Here is a 12,153-nt window from a genome sequence, read left to right on the forward strand (position 1 = left end):
GCAGGAGCCGCTGCCGGAGCAGCGCTGGCTCGGCCCGGCTGCTGTGGGTAGGACAGAGGGGGCTGCCCCGCGGCCGGGAGCATGCGGGGAAATTCCCATCGCCGGAGGTTTCTGTGGCCGGAGGAGAGTGAGGAGTCCTGTAAAAGTGACTTTATTGCCGAGCAGGGGGAGAGGCCGTGGGGCATTTGCCGTGCGCTCTCTGCCATGGTTGTAGTCCGCAGCCTCCTTTTTATCCTCATTTTCCCGTCCGCATCTCCCTCTGCCTTTGCCCACGGGCTGAGGTTCTTGGAAGTTTCAGACTTCCCGATGCGCCTGCTGCCTGTCCTCGTTAATATGCACCCTCCTTTTGTATACCAGCCGATATTCATGGCCCTGTTAAGCCTTTGTTCTCCTGGAAGTTCGGGAATTTTGCGGGACTTTGAGAAATTGTGTGGCTCCATTTGTGAAATTTATTGGAACTGATGGTTTCCCCCGTTACTTCCTTATCTACAAGTGCCTGGCCCTATCTCCAGGCAGATTCGCTCCTCAACTCTGTTTTGTTCTTCCCGGGTCCTCTTTGGTTTTGGGATTATTCTCGGTGCCCTCATTCCCTGTCCTTTTGTGGCCGTTTGTGGATCAGGAGGCCTGGCTGCCGTCTGCATCCCCTGGCTCAGCTGCTGGATGAGCTGCACTGCCAAGGTGTGGAGCATGGTAAAAAGATGAGAGTTGCTGCGGCACAGAAGAGGAGAAGCAGCATTTGTTTAACCCCTGGTCTGCCCGGGAGCCACGAAAGTGTGTCCCATTCCCATCCTTTCCATGTTTGGACCAATACATAAACTGCTCTCCCTTTTCCTTTGTTATCTTTTTCAGCGCTTTTCCCTTATAATCTCTTTTCCCACAGCAGTTTAAGCCATTTAGTTTTCCACAAACTCCCTTTTTTTCTGCTCACAGGTAATCTGATCTCATCCCCTGGTGAAATGTTGTGTTCCTCTTTCAGTGGATTGGTCAGCAGGAAGGTCAGGAGCTGGAGCTGTCTGGTTGGTTCTTCTTTTGAGGACAGCTTTTAATCTAATGATGCCATTGAAATGATAAATGGGTTCTCTGCCTCCTGATATGAATTGGTTTCGGTTTCCAGGGGCTGGTCTGTGGTGTCGTAGGGTTTGTTCTGGTGGCCCTTCATCTTTTCCCCATTTCTGGGTGCTCCCTGCAGCCGGGGCTGCATCAATTGGCCGCATTTTTCTAATTACATCATCAAGTTCTTGAATTCCATCTAATTTCCCTGGACTTGTTCTAGCAAAAGCCCCAGTGCTCTGATACACCCTGTACAGCACAGACAGTGGCAGCAGATGTTGGAGTGGGCAGGGGGATGATCTCCCCCTTATTTTAGTGAAGTTTTCACAACATTCTCCATTTGCTGTTTCCCTTTGCAGCTTCAGCCATTTCTGTTTCAGAGTCAGATCCTCACCATGGGCTCTGCCTTCAGCCGTGCAGATTCCATCTGTGCAAGCAGGCAGAGCTTGGGGTGAGGGGCAGAGGGAATCAGCCAATTCCTGCCCCAGGCAAGAAGAGCCAGGTACATTGTCCCCACTCTGCCTCAGCAGAGTTAATTTGCATTTCTAAAGCTCCTCTCCTGGGTGCCTGGAATGCAGCTTCTCTTCCAGAGCAGCCTTTAGCAGCTTCTCAGCTGCCCCCCTCCACCACCAGCACATCCTGCTGCTTTTTTTTATTTTTTCCTTCAAATCTTTTATTTGTGGTTTGTGAGTTAAAGGGTCACCTTTAATTATCTTCTAGCTTCACAAAATGTTGCCTAAAGGTGAACGTCGAAAAACCCTGACCAAAATTTTTCTATCTCTTAGAGCAACACAAAAAAAAACCTCAACAAAATTCCAAGGCGATTCAGTTTTTTCTACTTCTCCTCGAAGTAAAAACTCATTCTCACATCCCTTACTGAAACCTAACAGGCAATATAGAAGAAGGAATAATACAAAAAAATACTCTAATGCTCTAAACTTTGCGTTGAAACTGCAGGAAAAAGGAAAACTGCACCAATATATTTAGTTTTAGAGTCAAGGCATTCCTTGATTCTGGCCAGGATGTGCAACAGAAATCATTCCATCGCCACATAGCCCGGGTGTGCAGAGAAAATCGGTTTTTACTCGATTTTTCCCTAACTCGATGCAGTCTGATCCAGTCTAAATCGATTGGTTTAATGTTCCATAGTTTCAAGTTGTGCAGGTTTTAGTATTTGGTTTCCTATGGGACCCGGATTTCTTTGCTTCTGCTGTTAGTGAGGTGGGAAGTGCTGGATTTCCTTCTCAGCCTTTTGCAGACCAGGTGTCTGCAGCCCTGCCGGGGGCAGTGTCTGGGGTAGGTGTTGGTTGCTGTTTGCTGCTGGGGTTGATGTTTTGCTGCTGGGTGTTATCTTTGTGGGTATCTTTTGGGCCATTCCCAGTGTGTTGAGGTGTTAAACTCATCTCCATTGAGTGGTGTAACATCCCTTAACAAAACCTTTAACATTTCTTTCCCCAAGGCCAAGGCAAAGCAAGCCTGAATAGAGAAATCAAAGGTTAACAATGTTAAAGTCTATGAGCTGGTGTATTTTCCATCAATGCCATGGCAGGCAGGGCAGTGTGTGAGTGTAAGTGAGAGCCAGAGTGGAATTGTCCCGTGCTCTTGCCCAGCAGCTGTGGCAGGGCAGACCCAGAGAGCGCTGAAGCTGCAGCAGTGGCAGCAAGGGCTGTCCCCGGTGGCTGGAGCTGCCAAAGGAGGGTGGCCAGGCCGAGGACTTCAGCAGAGGATGTGTGGGCCGATGTCCTGCTGGGATGTTGGCAACAGCAAAGTGCCAAGGCAGGCTCTGTGCCAGCCCAGCTTCCTGTGGCAGAGATTGCACCAGAGACAGGATTCTGGCCACAGACTGCTTTAAATGTGCATCCCTTATCTCCACCCTGCACTAGGTGGAGAATTCCCAGGGTAAGGAATTCCCGAGATCAATTCCAAGGGGAAATGATTGAATATCTGCCCTGGGTCTGGCTCTTCTTCTTGCCCAAGCCAATGGCAAAAGCCGTACCCATGGCATCTTGGTTTCTATCCCCAGCTTCTAAAGGTGTTTCTTTCCATCCCCTTTCATTCTTTGTACCCAGCCTGAGCTCTGGGGGTGCCAGGGGTTCTGGAGGTCCCATTGTATTCGTAAAGCTGCCATAACCCCCTGGAGGATCTTTCCTGGAAAATGAGTTCTGCTGTCTGAGTCTATGACTTCCACAATCCCTTTTATATGAATTATTTCTTTCAGTGGTTGCTGAGCAATCAGGATTGCTTTTGCCCCCCTGTTAGGTGAGATGGTGTCACCAGAAGATATTGAAGCCTTCCTGCTCAGGGCATTTCAGTGCCAGGCTCTTACAAGCACACACAGCTGTGCCGGTTGAGCTGACCATGGGGGTAACCTGGGCTTTGTCTGATTCCCTTTCCTCAATAACTGCATGTCTTGGAACTCTTTTCCCTTCTGTTGCCCTTGAAGAGCCATCCACAAAGACATTTTCTGCCTCAGGCCAGGCAATGTCTCCTGAATCTCCCCCAGGCTGGGTCTGGAGCTGTGTCACTTGAATGCAGTGCTGGGTTTCTTCCCAGCCCCTCTGGGGGCTGTTCAAACAGGAGGCTGGGTTAAACCCTTCCCCTGTCCTCAGTTCTGAATCCTCCTGTGCCACTGAACAAGTTTCACACTGTAATAACTGAGCACTGTTCATCCATTGCGAGGCTCTTTGGGTTATCAAAGCTTGAACTTGATGGCAGCCTGGAACAGTTGGAGATCCTGTTGTCATCAGGTTTTGGGCCTCGGTTCCAGTTGAAGCTGTGGCTGCACAATTCTGCAGACAATGAGGCCACTCTGGCCACTGGGTGAAACGTTTTGGCCCAAAAATTCCTTTGGCATGGCCCTGTTGAACATTCACCTACAATTCCAATTTCTTTTCTGAGTCTGGAAGAGCCACAGCTGAGGCATCAATATTTTTGGTTTTTCATTTTCTCAAGTTTTATTCTCTTTCTCCTGTCCATACCACAGCATGGAGGCTGTCTGGGGTTAAAAAGTCCTACAATGTTCTGTCTGGAACAGAGAATCCTCAATCCAGGCTGTGTAATTCTCTATTAAATCTCACAATTGTCGCAGCTACTTTTTGGTCCTGGGAAATGTTACTTCTGAGATTGCCCAGACCCTCTTTGGGTCAGTCCACCACAAACTATCAGTCAAATTATGTCCCAAAATTTAACCTTTTTCTCTATGATTTGCACTTCTTTTTCCGATACTCAAAAGATTTTTTTGGCAGGAAATTCAGCCATTTCACAGAGGCTTTGTCTACCACTTGTTCTTGTCCTCCTCATTGGAGCCATCTGATTTCCTGACTGGCAGGATAGGAGTGCTGTAGGGAGACATCCCTGGCTCCAAAAGCCCTGCCTTTAGCAGGGACTCCATACCAGGCTGTGAGCCCTTCCTTCCCTCCCCTGGAACAGGGTGTTGCTTTTAGCCCCCACTTTTCCTGGTTGCTTCCAAGTAATTTGGAGACGCTCCACATCAAATTTTCCCTCTTTCCCTGGGGCTGCCCACACCTCTGGGTTCCCTTCAGCATAGGCCTTGCCAGACATTTGGCACAAAGGTACAGCAGCAATTGCCTCTGTATCACCTTTTACAATATTACAATGCCACCATCAAATTCCTTCCTAGTTAATTTCCATCACAGTAGGAAGAGAAAAAAACTTAGTTTATTTCAAACTATCCCCCACAGCTCCTCATTGAACAAATGATACCAGCTCACCGTTCCCAGTTATTCCCTTAATAATGAAAACATTCCTTTACAATGTTCCCCCCTTAGGTGTAAGATTCAGAGTGGATGGAGAGGCCCCTGTGTCCATCAGGAGAGGTCTCCTCTGGATGTAGACCCAGCCTGGATGTTCTCCAGGGCTGCAGTGTGGTGGGTCCCCGGTGGGATGGGAGCTCAGAGAGCCCTGACAATCCATGTCCATGCAGGGGTGGACTCACTCCTCCTGAGGGTGCTGCTGTCTGTGCTTGCAGTGTCCTTGTGGGCTGCAGCTGGAGCCCTGACTCCTTCCCAGGGGCTGTTTGGGTGGGCTCTGCCCTGGCCAGGAGGGCAATGCCTCTGCCAGGTGCTTGTGGCCAACGCCGTCCCCTGGGTGCTGGGGCCCCCTTGGGCCCTGGGGTTGGTCCCTCAGGGGCTGTGGGAACTCTGCCATGGCCTTTGCCTTCAGCTTGGCCTTTTGCTCATCCCTCCTTGCCTTCAGCTGCTGTGCCTTTGTGCCCAAGTGCTGCAGGGCCTTCTTCTGCCACTCCTGCAGCCCCGGTCACTGCCTGTGGGTGCTCATCCTCTGAGAGCTGCTGAGCTTTCTGCAAAATCTTTCCTTTCTGCAGGGACCCAAACCAAATCCTTCACAGAAAATCCTGATCCTTCATGTACCATCATGTCATGTTTTGATGCTGGCACAATGCCTGTGTCCCCATGGAAATCCAGCTTCCCAAATAAGTGCTGTGAGATGCAATAAGGAACAGAGCAGAGCAGGCCTAAGCTTAGAGATAAAGGAGAAAGAACTTTATTAAGCTACTACTATAATAAAAGATACACACTACATCCAGAATTAAAACCTTCCAAAACATTCCTCCTCCCTGCACCCAAACTCCAACAAATCACAGTGGGACACAACTTGGACCCTTAATCAGGTCATCACCTTTCAGATAATCAATACTCAGTCTATCAGGGGAGAGAGGAGTCTCTCTTGCACCACAGACCCCCAGGAAACACAATTGCCACCTCTCGTGTTTCCATGTCACTCATGGCACTGCCCAGAGAAAATGTGCCAGTGTGACACTCTCGTTGCCATGTCACAGTGCCCTCACCGCCGTGCATGGACAGACTGCTCATAGGGCTCCTTTAAGGATGCTTTGCCAAGGAACAAAAGAAACAACAGTTCAGTTTTCATTTTGGGAACACAGTCCCCCCCCATTTTCCTCCTCCCCTGGGGCTGAGGGTGCAAACGGAGATCTTCTTCCTGAAGACAGAGGGCATCACCACACCCTCCTCAGCTTTCCTCTGTTCACTCCATTCCTGTGCTGGAATTTGCTGAAGCAGGTCTCTTGGCTCACCATTGCATCCCGCTAAAGATGCAGTCTCTGTTGCAGGAGAAACCGGTTCAGTCAATGGCTTACAAGAAGAGTCCAGCCAAAAGCCACTCCATCATCTCCCCCGAAACCTGCTTTCCCTAACATCTCAGGTCCCAGACTGTCTCTTTTCTCCTTCTTCCCGCCCCCCCCCCCCCCCCCCCCCCCCCCGCTTCTCCTTCCTCTCTGCCAGTGAATTTCCAGGTGCCTTCAGGCTCTCTGTCTGTTTCCCTGTGGTGGTGTGGGGGCGTGGGGAACAAAGACATCTCAGATTTCCTCCCCCTGGCCTATCCCTCCCAGGCCGCAGGGCTTCCATTCCCCCACCCAGCCCGTGGTGGGCGGGGGAGAGTCTGCACTCTGCAAAGAGACAGTTCTGCTGGGAGTTCTTGCTTTGAACCCTGTGTTCTCAGAGGCGTGCCCATGCCTTCAGTGGCCACTCCCGGTGCCAATATCCAACCCTGACCACTGATTGCTTTGAGACCGGCTGCCTGAGAAAATTCACTTCTATGGCCAACCATGAAAATCTGCTTTTCCAGCTGTTCCTTTGTTTTGCTCCTTGTGCTCAGGGTCCCCTGCACAGCCCGGATGGCAGAGCCGGTGCCTGTCCTGCCGCAGTGTCCAAAGGCGGCCCCCCCGGCGGGCAGGGCCGGCAGCTCCCCGGGGCCGGGCAGCGGCCGGGGCGTCCCGCAGCCTCCTGGGGGCCGGGGGCCACTGCCGGCCCTGCCCGGGGCTGGTGGGGTCAGGCAGCGCCCGGCGCTGAGCCCCGGCTGCCCCACAGCCCCGGCCCGGCCCTGCAGCTCCCCACAGGCCCCCAGCCCTGCTCCCGGTCCCGCACCTCTGCGCCCGCTGCTGCCGCTGCCCACCACAGAGAAACCCCTGACATCCTGACCTCCTGCTTTTCCTCTCCTGGAAACTGGGAATTCAAAGTATCAGCTGGCAAATTGTCAGGATAAGACCATGCTGAAAATCATCCCAATCCTGAGTATTTTTCTGTTCCTCCTCTTTGCCGTCATACCTTTTCTTACCACACACATTCCTCCTGCTGCTTCTTGCCTGAACCATATTGCTGCACACTCCCCTTCACCTGATCCCTTCCCACCACACCAACACCATCCATCCCCTGTTGTCCAAATCTCCACTTCCCTTATTGCCCCCCCGCATGTCCATGTCCTTAATTACCTCTGGGGGAATGTGCAAACTACCTCAGCATTCTCCCAAGGGACCCTTCAGAGACATTTTGGGATCATCATCCCTTTGGCCAGGACCCCTCCCTGGCTTTCCCTTTTCTCCCCTCCATGGGTGCCCTGCCATGTTCACTCCCCGAAGATCCCAGGGCACTCACTGATGAGATTTTCAATGCTCTCTCCCTGCTGACTCTTCACAGACCCCCCTGATGTGTCACTCGTCTGTCTCCTGGTCACTCCCGGGTCCCCAATCAATCCCCGGTGCCGCTGACAGCCAAGGGAGCCGATCACCCAAAGTGGGTGAGGCACCTTCAGCTGCACTCCCTGCCCCAGGGTGTGCGGGAAAATTGACATCACCAGAGGTTTCTGCCCACAAAGCAGACAGAGGAGTCCTGTGAAACTAATTTCATTTCTAAAAATGGGAGAGGCCATGGAGCATTCCCCATGGGATCTCTCCAATTGCTGGAGGACACAGCCTCCATTTCATCCTAATTCTCCTGGTCACATCTCCCTCTGCTTTCCCCATTGGCTGAAGCACTTGAGAGCTGCAGACTTCCCAATCCACCTACAACATACTCCCTTAATATGCTCCCTGCTTTTATATAGCAAATGATATTCATGGCTCTGTTAAGTCTTTGTTGTTCTTCTGGAAGTTCATGAATAGAGCAGGGCCTTGGCTGAGCAGCAGTCTGTGTCATCAATTAATAACATTTTCTGAAACCAAGGCTTCTCCTGTCACTTCCTTGTTTACAGCTCCATGGCCCTCTGAGCCTTCCCCAACTGGACTCCCCCCCTCGGCTCCATCGCCCCCGCGAGGGGAATTTGGGGAGGTGGGAGAGGGGCAGCGCCAAGGCCGGGCCCCCCCGCGCTGTCCTGGCGGGAGCGGCTGCAGTGGGGACCGAGTGCGGGCGGGAGCGGCCGAGAGCCCAGCGCTGCCCCAGCCCGACCTGCCCCAGCTCCATCCCTGCCCCTCGGCTGGGATGCTGTGGGTCTGGGGGGGAGAGGGAGCCGGCAGTGGGTGCTGGGCCTGGGGGCAGGAGGAGAAGGGAAGGAGAAGCAGGCCTGAGGAACACAATGGTCAAACGATGCAGGTGGCAGGAGAGGGTGGGATTGTGCAGGGGAAGGAGGAATAGCAGGAGGAAGAGGAGTATGAGGAAGAGCAGAGACACAGGAGGAGGAGGAGGAGCAGAAAGAGGAAGCAGCAGAAGGTTCCACCCCTCCCTGTATCTGCAGCCTCCCCCCAGCCCCAGGAGCGTTTCTCCCCCCACATGCAGCAGGTGACTGTGGAGGGGGATCCAGGATTTTCCCAGAGTGAATCTTGGTGTTTCTGAGCTTTCTTGGGCTAAATGTTGGTGCTTTGGTTTTATGTGGCAGCTGAATCTTTATGTTTTGGAGGAGGTTTTTGCTGACTTGTGATGTTTGGGGACTTTTTGATATGTATCTTGAACTTTGTGGGATTTTGGGCTAAATCTTGGTGTTTTGGAGGTTCTTACAGACACAAGATTCCCAATGACTTCCTGAGATAAACTGGAGCAAGGAGGAACCTCCAGTCCAAGGTGCTCTCCTCTTGTTTTTTTCCCCAAACCAGGATTTTTCATTCCCTGGGTGTGTCTGGATGGAGGAGGAGGAAAAGCCCCGGAGATGCTGCAGGAGGAGGAGCTGCAAACCCAGCCCAGGGAGCTGCGGGGAGGAAAGAGCCCCCCTGAGCCAGGAAGGCGGGCGGAGATCCAGCCGGAGCTCGGAGCTGGTGGAGAAGTCTCATGGCAGGGAGAAGCCCCACAAGTGCTTGGAATGTGGGAAGGGTTTCAGCTGGAGCTCCAAACTGATTGTGCACCAGAGGATCCACACTGGAGAGAGGCCCTATGAATGTGGGAAGTGTGGGAAGAGGTTTCGGACCAGCTCCGAGCTCCTCCTACATGAGCGGATTCACACAGAGGAGAGGCCCTTCCGCTGCCCCGACTGCGGGAAGGGCTTCAACCGCAACTCCAACCTCACCGTGCACCGGCGCATCCACACCGGGGAGAGGCCCTTCGAGTGTGGGAAGTGTGGGAAGGGTTTCAGAGACATGTCTGGCCTGATCAAGCACCAGGTGATCCACACTGGGGAACGGCCCTATGAGTGCTTGGAATGTGGGAAGAGCTTTGGGCAGAGCTCACACCTGAGAACACACCAGCGCATCCACACCGGGGAGAGGCCCTACGAGTGTGGGGAGTGTGGGAAGAGCTTCTCTAGCAGCTCAAACTTGAGCCAACACCAACGGAGGCACCAGTAAGGCAAGCCATGTGAGTGCCCCAAGTGAGAGAAGAGCTTGGAGTGAGGGAAGAGAGTGAGGGAAGAGCTTGGAGGGAGGGAAGAGCTTGGAGTGAGGGAAGAGAGTGAGGGAAGAGCTTGGTGCGCTGCTCCAGCTCCATCCCCCATGGGAGGATCCGGGCTGGATGATCCCCAGTGACCCCCGTGGGGCAGAGCCCTGCTGATCTGTGGTCCTGGTGATCCATGCTGGGTGTGGGGAAGGTGTTGGCTTCTTCTCCTTGTGCTGCTGTGATTTGGGTGGGTTCCCATGGATGGGGGATGGGAGGTGAGTGGGGGGTCCTGGCGCACTGCGGGGGGCTCATAGCTCGGGGGGTCCCAGCGCTTTGGGGGAGTCAGGGAAGGGGGGAAGCAGTGAATGGGGGGTGTCCCAGTAAATTGGGGGGGGCGCTGATGATAACAGGGGGTCCTGGGAGACAACAGGTGGGAAAGGACCAAACCCTAAGGGACTCCCCTAGTGCTGGTGAACCCCCCGTGCCCCCCCAGCCTTTGGGGTCCCTCACAGTCCCTGCACTGTTCCTGGGGGTACCGCAGCTCTGGGGGGTCAAAGCGGAGGGGATGGAACATCCATCATGGATGGGGGGCACAAAGGGGGTCCGAGCCCAGTGCTCGGCGGGGTCGGTGCACGAGGGGGGCCCGGTCCCTGTCCCGGTGCACGGGGGTGGCGCTGCCTGGGGGGTCCTGGTGCTTGTGGGGTTCCCAGGGTTCGAGGGGGGTCCGGTCCCTATCCCGGTGCTTGGTGAGGGGGGGGCAGTGCCCGGGGGGCTCCCACTGCTCGGTAATTGGGGGGTGTCAGAATCCAGGACATCCCTCTGGCTGCCTGGATGGCTCGAGACCCTGGCAGGTGCCTCGGAGACCTTGGCATGGTGTCAAGAACACCGGTGCCTGTGGTTTTAGCCCCTGGAGAAAATTGCCAACTTTGTATGAGGAATTACAAGGCACAAGGGTTTGAGTAGAGCGGTAGGTGAATTAACGCAGGGTCGAAAAGTAGAATTTTAACATTTTAAAATATGGGGTTCAATGGGACAAGGTGGAGGGATCTGGGTGTGTCCTGAGCTTCTTCTCCTTCTTTTTGTCCTCCATGTCTTGCTGTGATGGTGACACTTTTCTGTTGGTTGAAGGTAGAGACACACTGTCCAACAGAAATGATAGATATTGGCACGTTATTGTAAACACAGTACAGGTAGTTTTTAGTGTAGAAGGCAAACAGCGCCCTGAGGGCAGGGAGACTGCCACAGACCGACCTGCTAGACAGAGCTCAGCAGAGCGGACAAAGCTGTTAGAGAAAAGGGAAAATAAACGGCCCTGAGAAGCAAAGCTCCGCATCTCGACTCCTTCTCTGCCCGCGCGGGCTGGGAGAAAAGGACTTTTCACAATCTCGGGGTCATCTCGACCACCAGAAAACCGAGAGGGGGTCTCCACTCGTCCCAGTGCCCGGTGAGGGAGGGTCAGTGCTTGAGGGGGGTTTGGGGGCACTGAAGGGGGTGCGGGTGTGGTTTTTGGGGGTCCCGGGGCCCCCCGGGGCAGGGTCAGTGCTCAGCAGCGGGGGCTGCCTGGGGACCCCCCCGGCCCCCAAATCACAGCCGGGTCTCCTGCAAGGCACTGAGGGGAGGCTCGTTCACCCCCCGCCCCCACCAGCGTCGCCATATGCCTTCCCAAAGTGTCCCCAAGTGCTCCCAAAGTGCCCTCAGAATGTCCCCGAGTCTCTGCCGAGGTGACACCGGCCTGATGATGGCCCAGTGGTGATGTTGCTCTGTGCACAGCAGCCTCGGGATGTCCTCCATGGCTCTTTGGCACCACTCGGCCACTGCACAGCCACCGTGGCCAGGAGAGGGACAGAAGAAGAAGGTGTTGATGTCCCCAAGTGTCCCCAGCAGGTGACGCGTGGCCAGGCGGGCACTGGCCTCCCACAGCTGCTCAGCCTTGGCCGCTCTGGCCACCAAGGCTGCACGGAAATCGGGACACCTCCATTGTCCCCTCCAGGGCAGCCTCGATGTCCCTGAGCCGGCGCTGCAGCTCCCGGGGGAAGGCCGTGGCTTCGTCACACGCGGCCACCAAGTCCCCCAGCAGCCCCAGGTACAGCTCCAGCCGCTGTCCCCTCCCGGTGGCCACATCCCTGCAGGCGTCACGGAGCTCGGTGGCCGCCTTGGCCAGCCGGGCCCAGCTGTCCATGAGCCTGTCCAGCACACGCCTGGCGCTGGCCAGGGCTCTCACACAGGCCCAGGTGGTCCCTGGGGTGTCCCCGAGGTTGGCCAGGGTCCAGCCCAGGGAGGGGACAGGGCGGTGGCCCAGGGAGGGGACACGGTAGTGGCGCAGGGCGTCCTGGAGGTGAAAGATCAAGGTCCCCACAGCCACCCGCAGGAACTCTGGGGACACAGCCAGCAGCACGTCCCTGTGCGGCCTGGCCACGGTGGCCATCAGTTCTCTCAGGGTGGCCACCAGCTCGCCCAGTGTGGCCACCACGGCCACCATCGCCTCCAGCAGCTGGTGGGGGGACAGCTGGGGAGGGGACAGGAGAGGTGTCAG

The 12,153-nt window shown here is 54.7% G+C and overlaps 2 protein-coding genes across 2 annotated transcripts in view; one reads left to right on the plus strand and one right to left on the minus strand.

Moving 5' to 3' along the window:
* LOC140680256 (uncharacterized) overlaps positions 1-12,153 on the minus strand; it is a 1,118,524-nt gene that overhangs the window by 942,395 nt on the left and 163,976 nt on the right. The gene's annotated exons all lie outside the window — the stretch shown is intronic.
* Positions 1-12,153, plus strand: part of LOC140680875 (uncharacterized) — a 490,116-nt gene that overhangs the window by 365,929 nt on the left and 112,034 nt on the right. The window contains exons 9-10 of the mRNA XM_072919759.1: positions 9,088-9,588; positions 10,031-10,033. Coding sequence (XP_072775860.1) covers positions 9,088-9,588; positions 10,031-10,033 — 504 coding nt within the window. The remainder of the gene's footprint in view (positions 1-9,087; positions 9,589-10,030; positions 10,034-12,153) is intronic.

Source organism: Taeniopygia guttata, chromosome 30, assembly GCF_048771995.1.
Source record: "Taeniopygia guttata chromosome 30, bTaeGut7.mat, whole genome shotgun sequence".
Classification (NCBI taxonomy): domain Eukaryota; kingdom Metazoa; phylum Chordata; class Aves; order Passeriformes; family Estrildidae; genus Taeniopygia; species Taeniopygia guttata.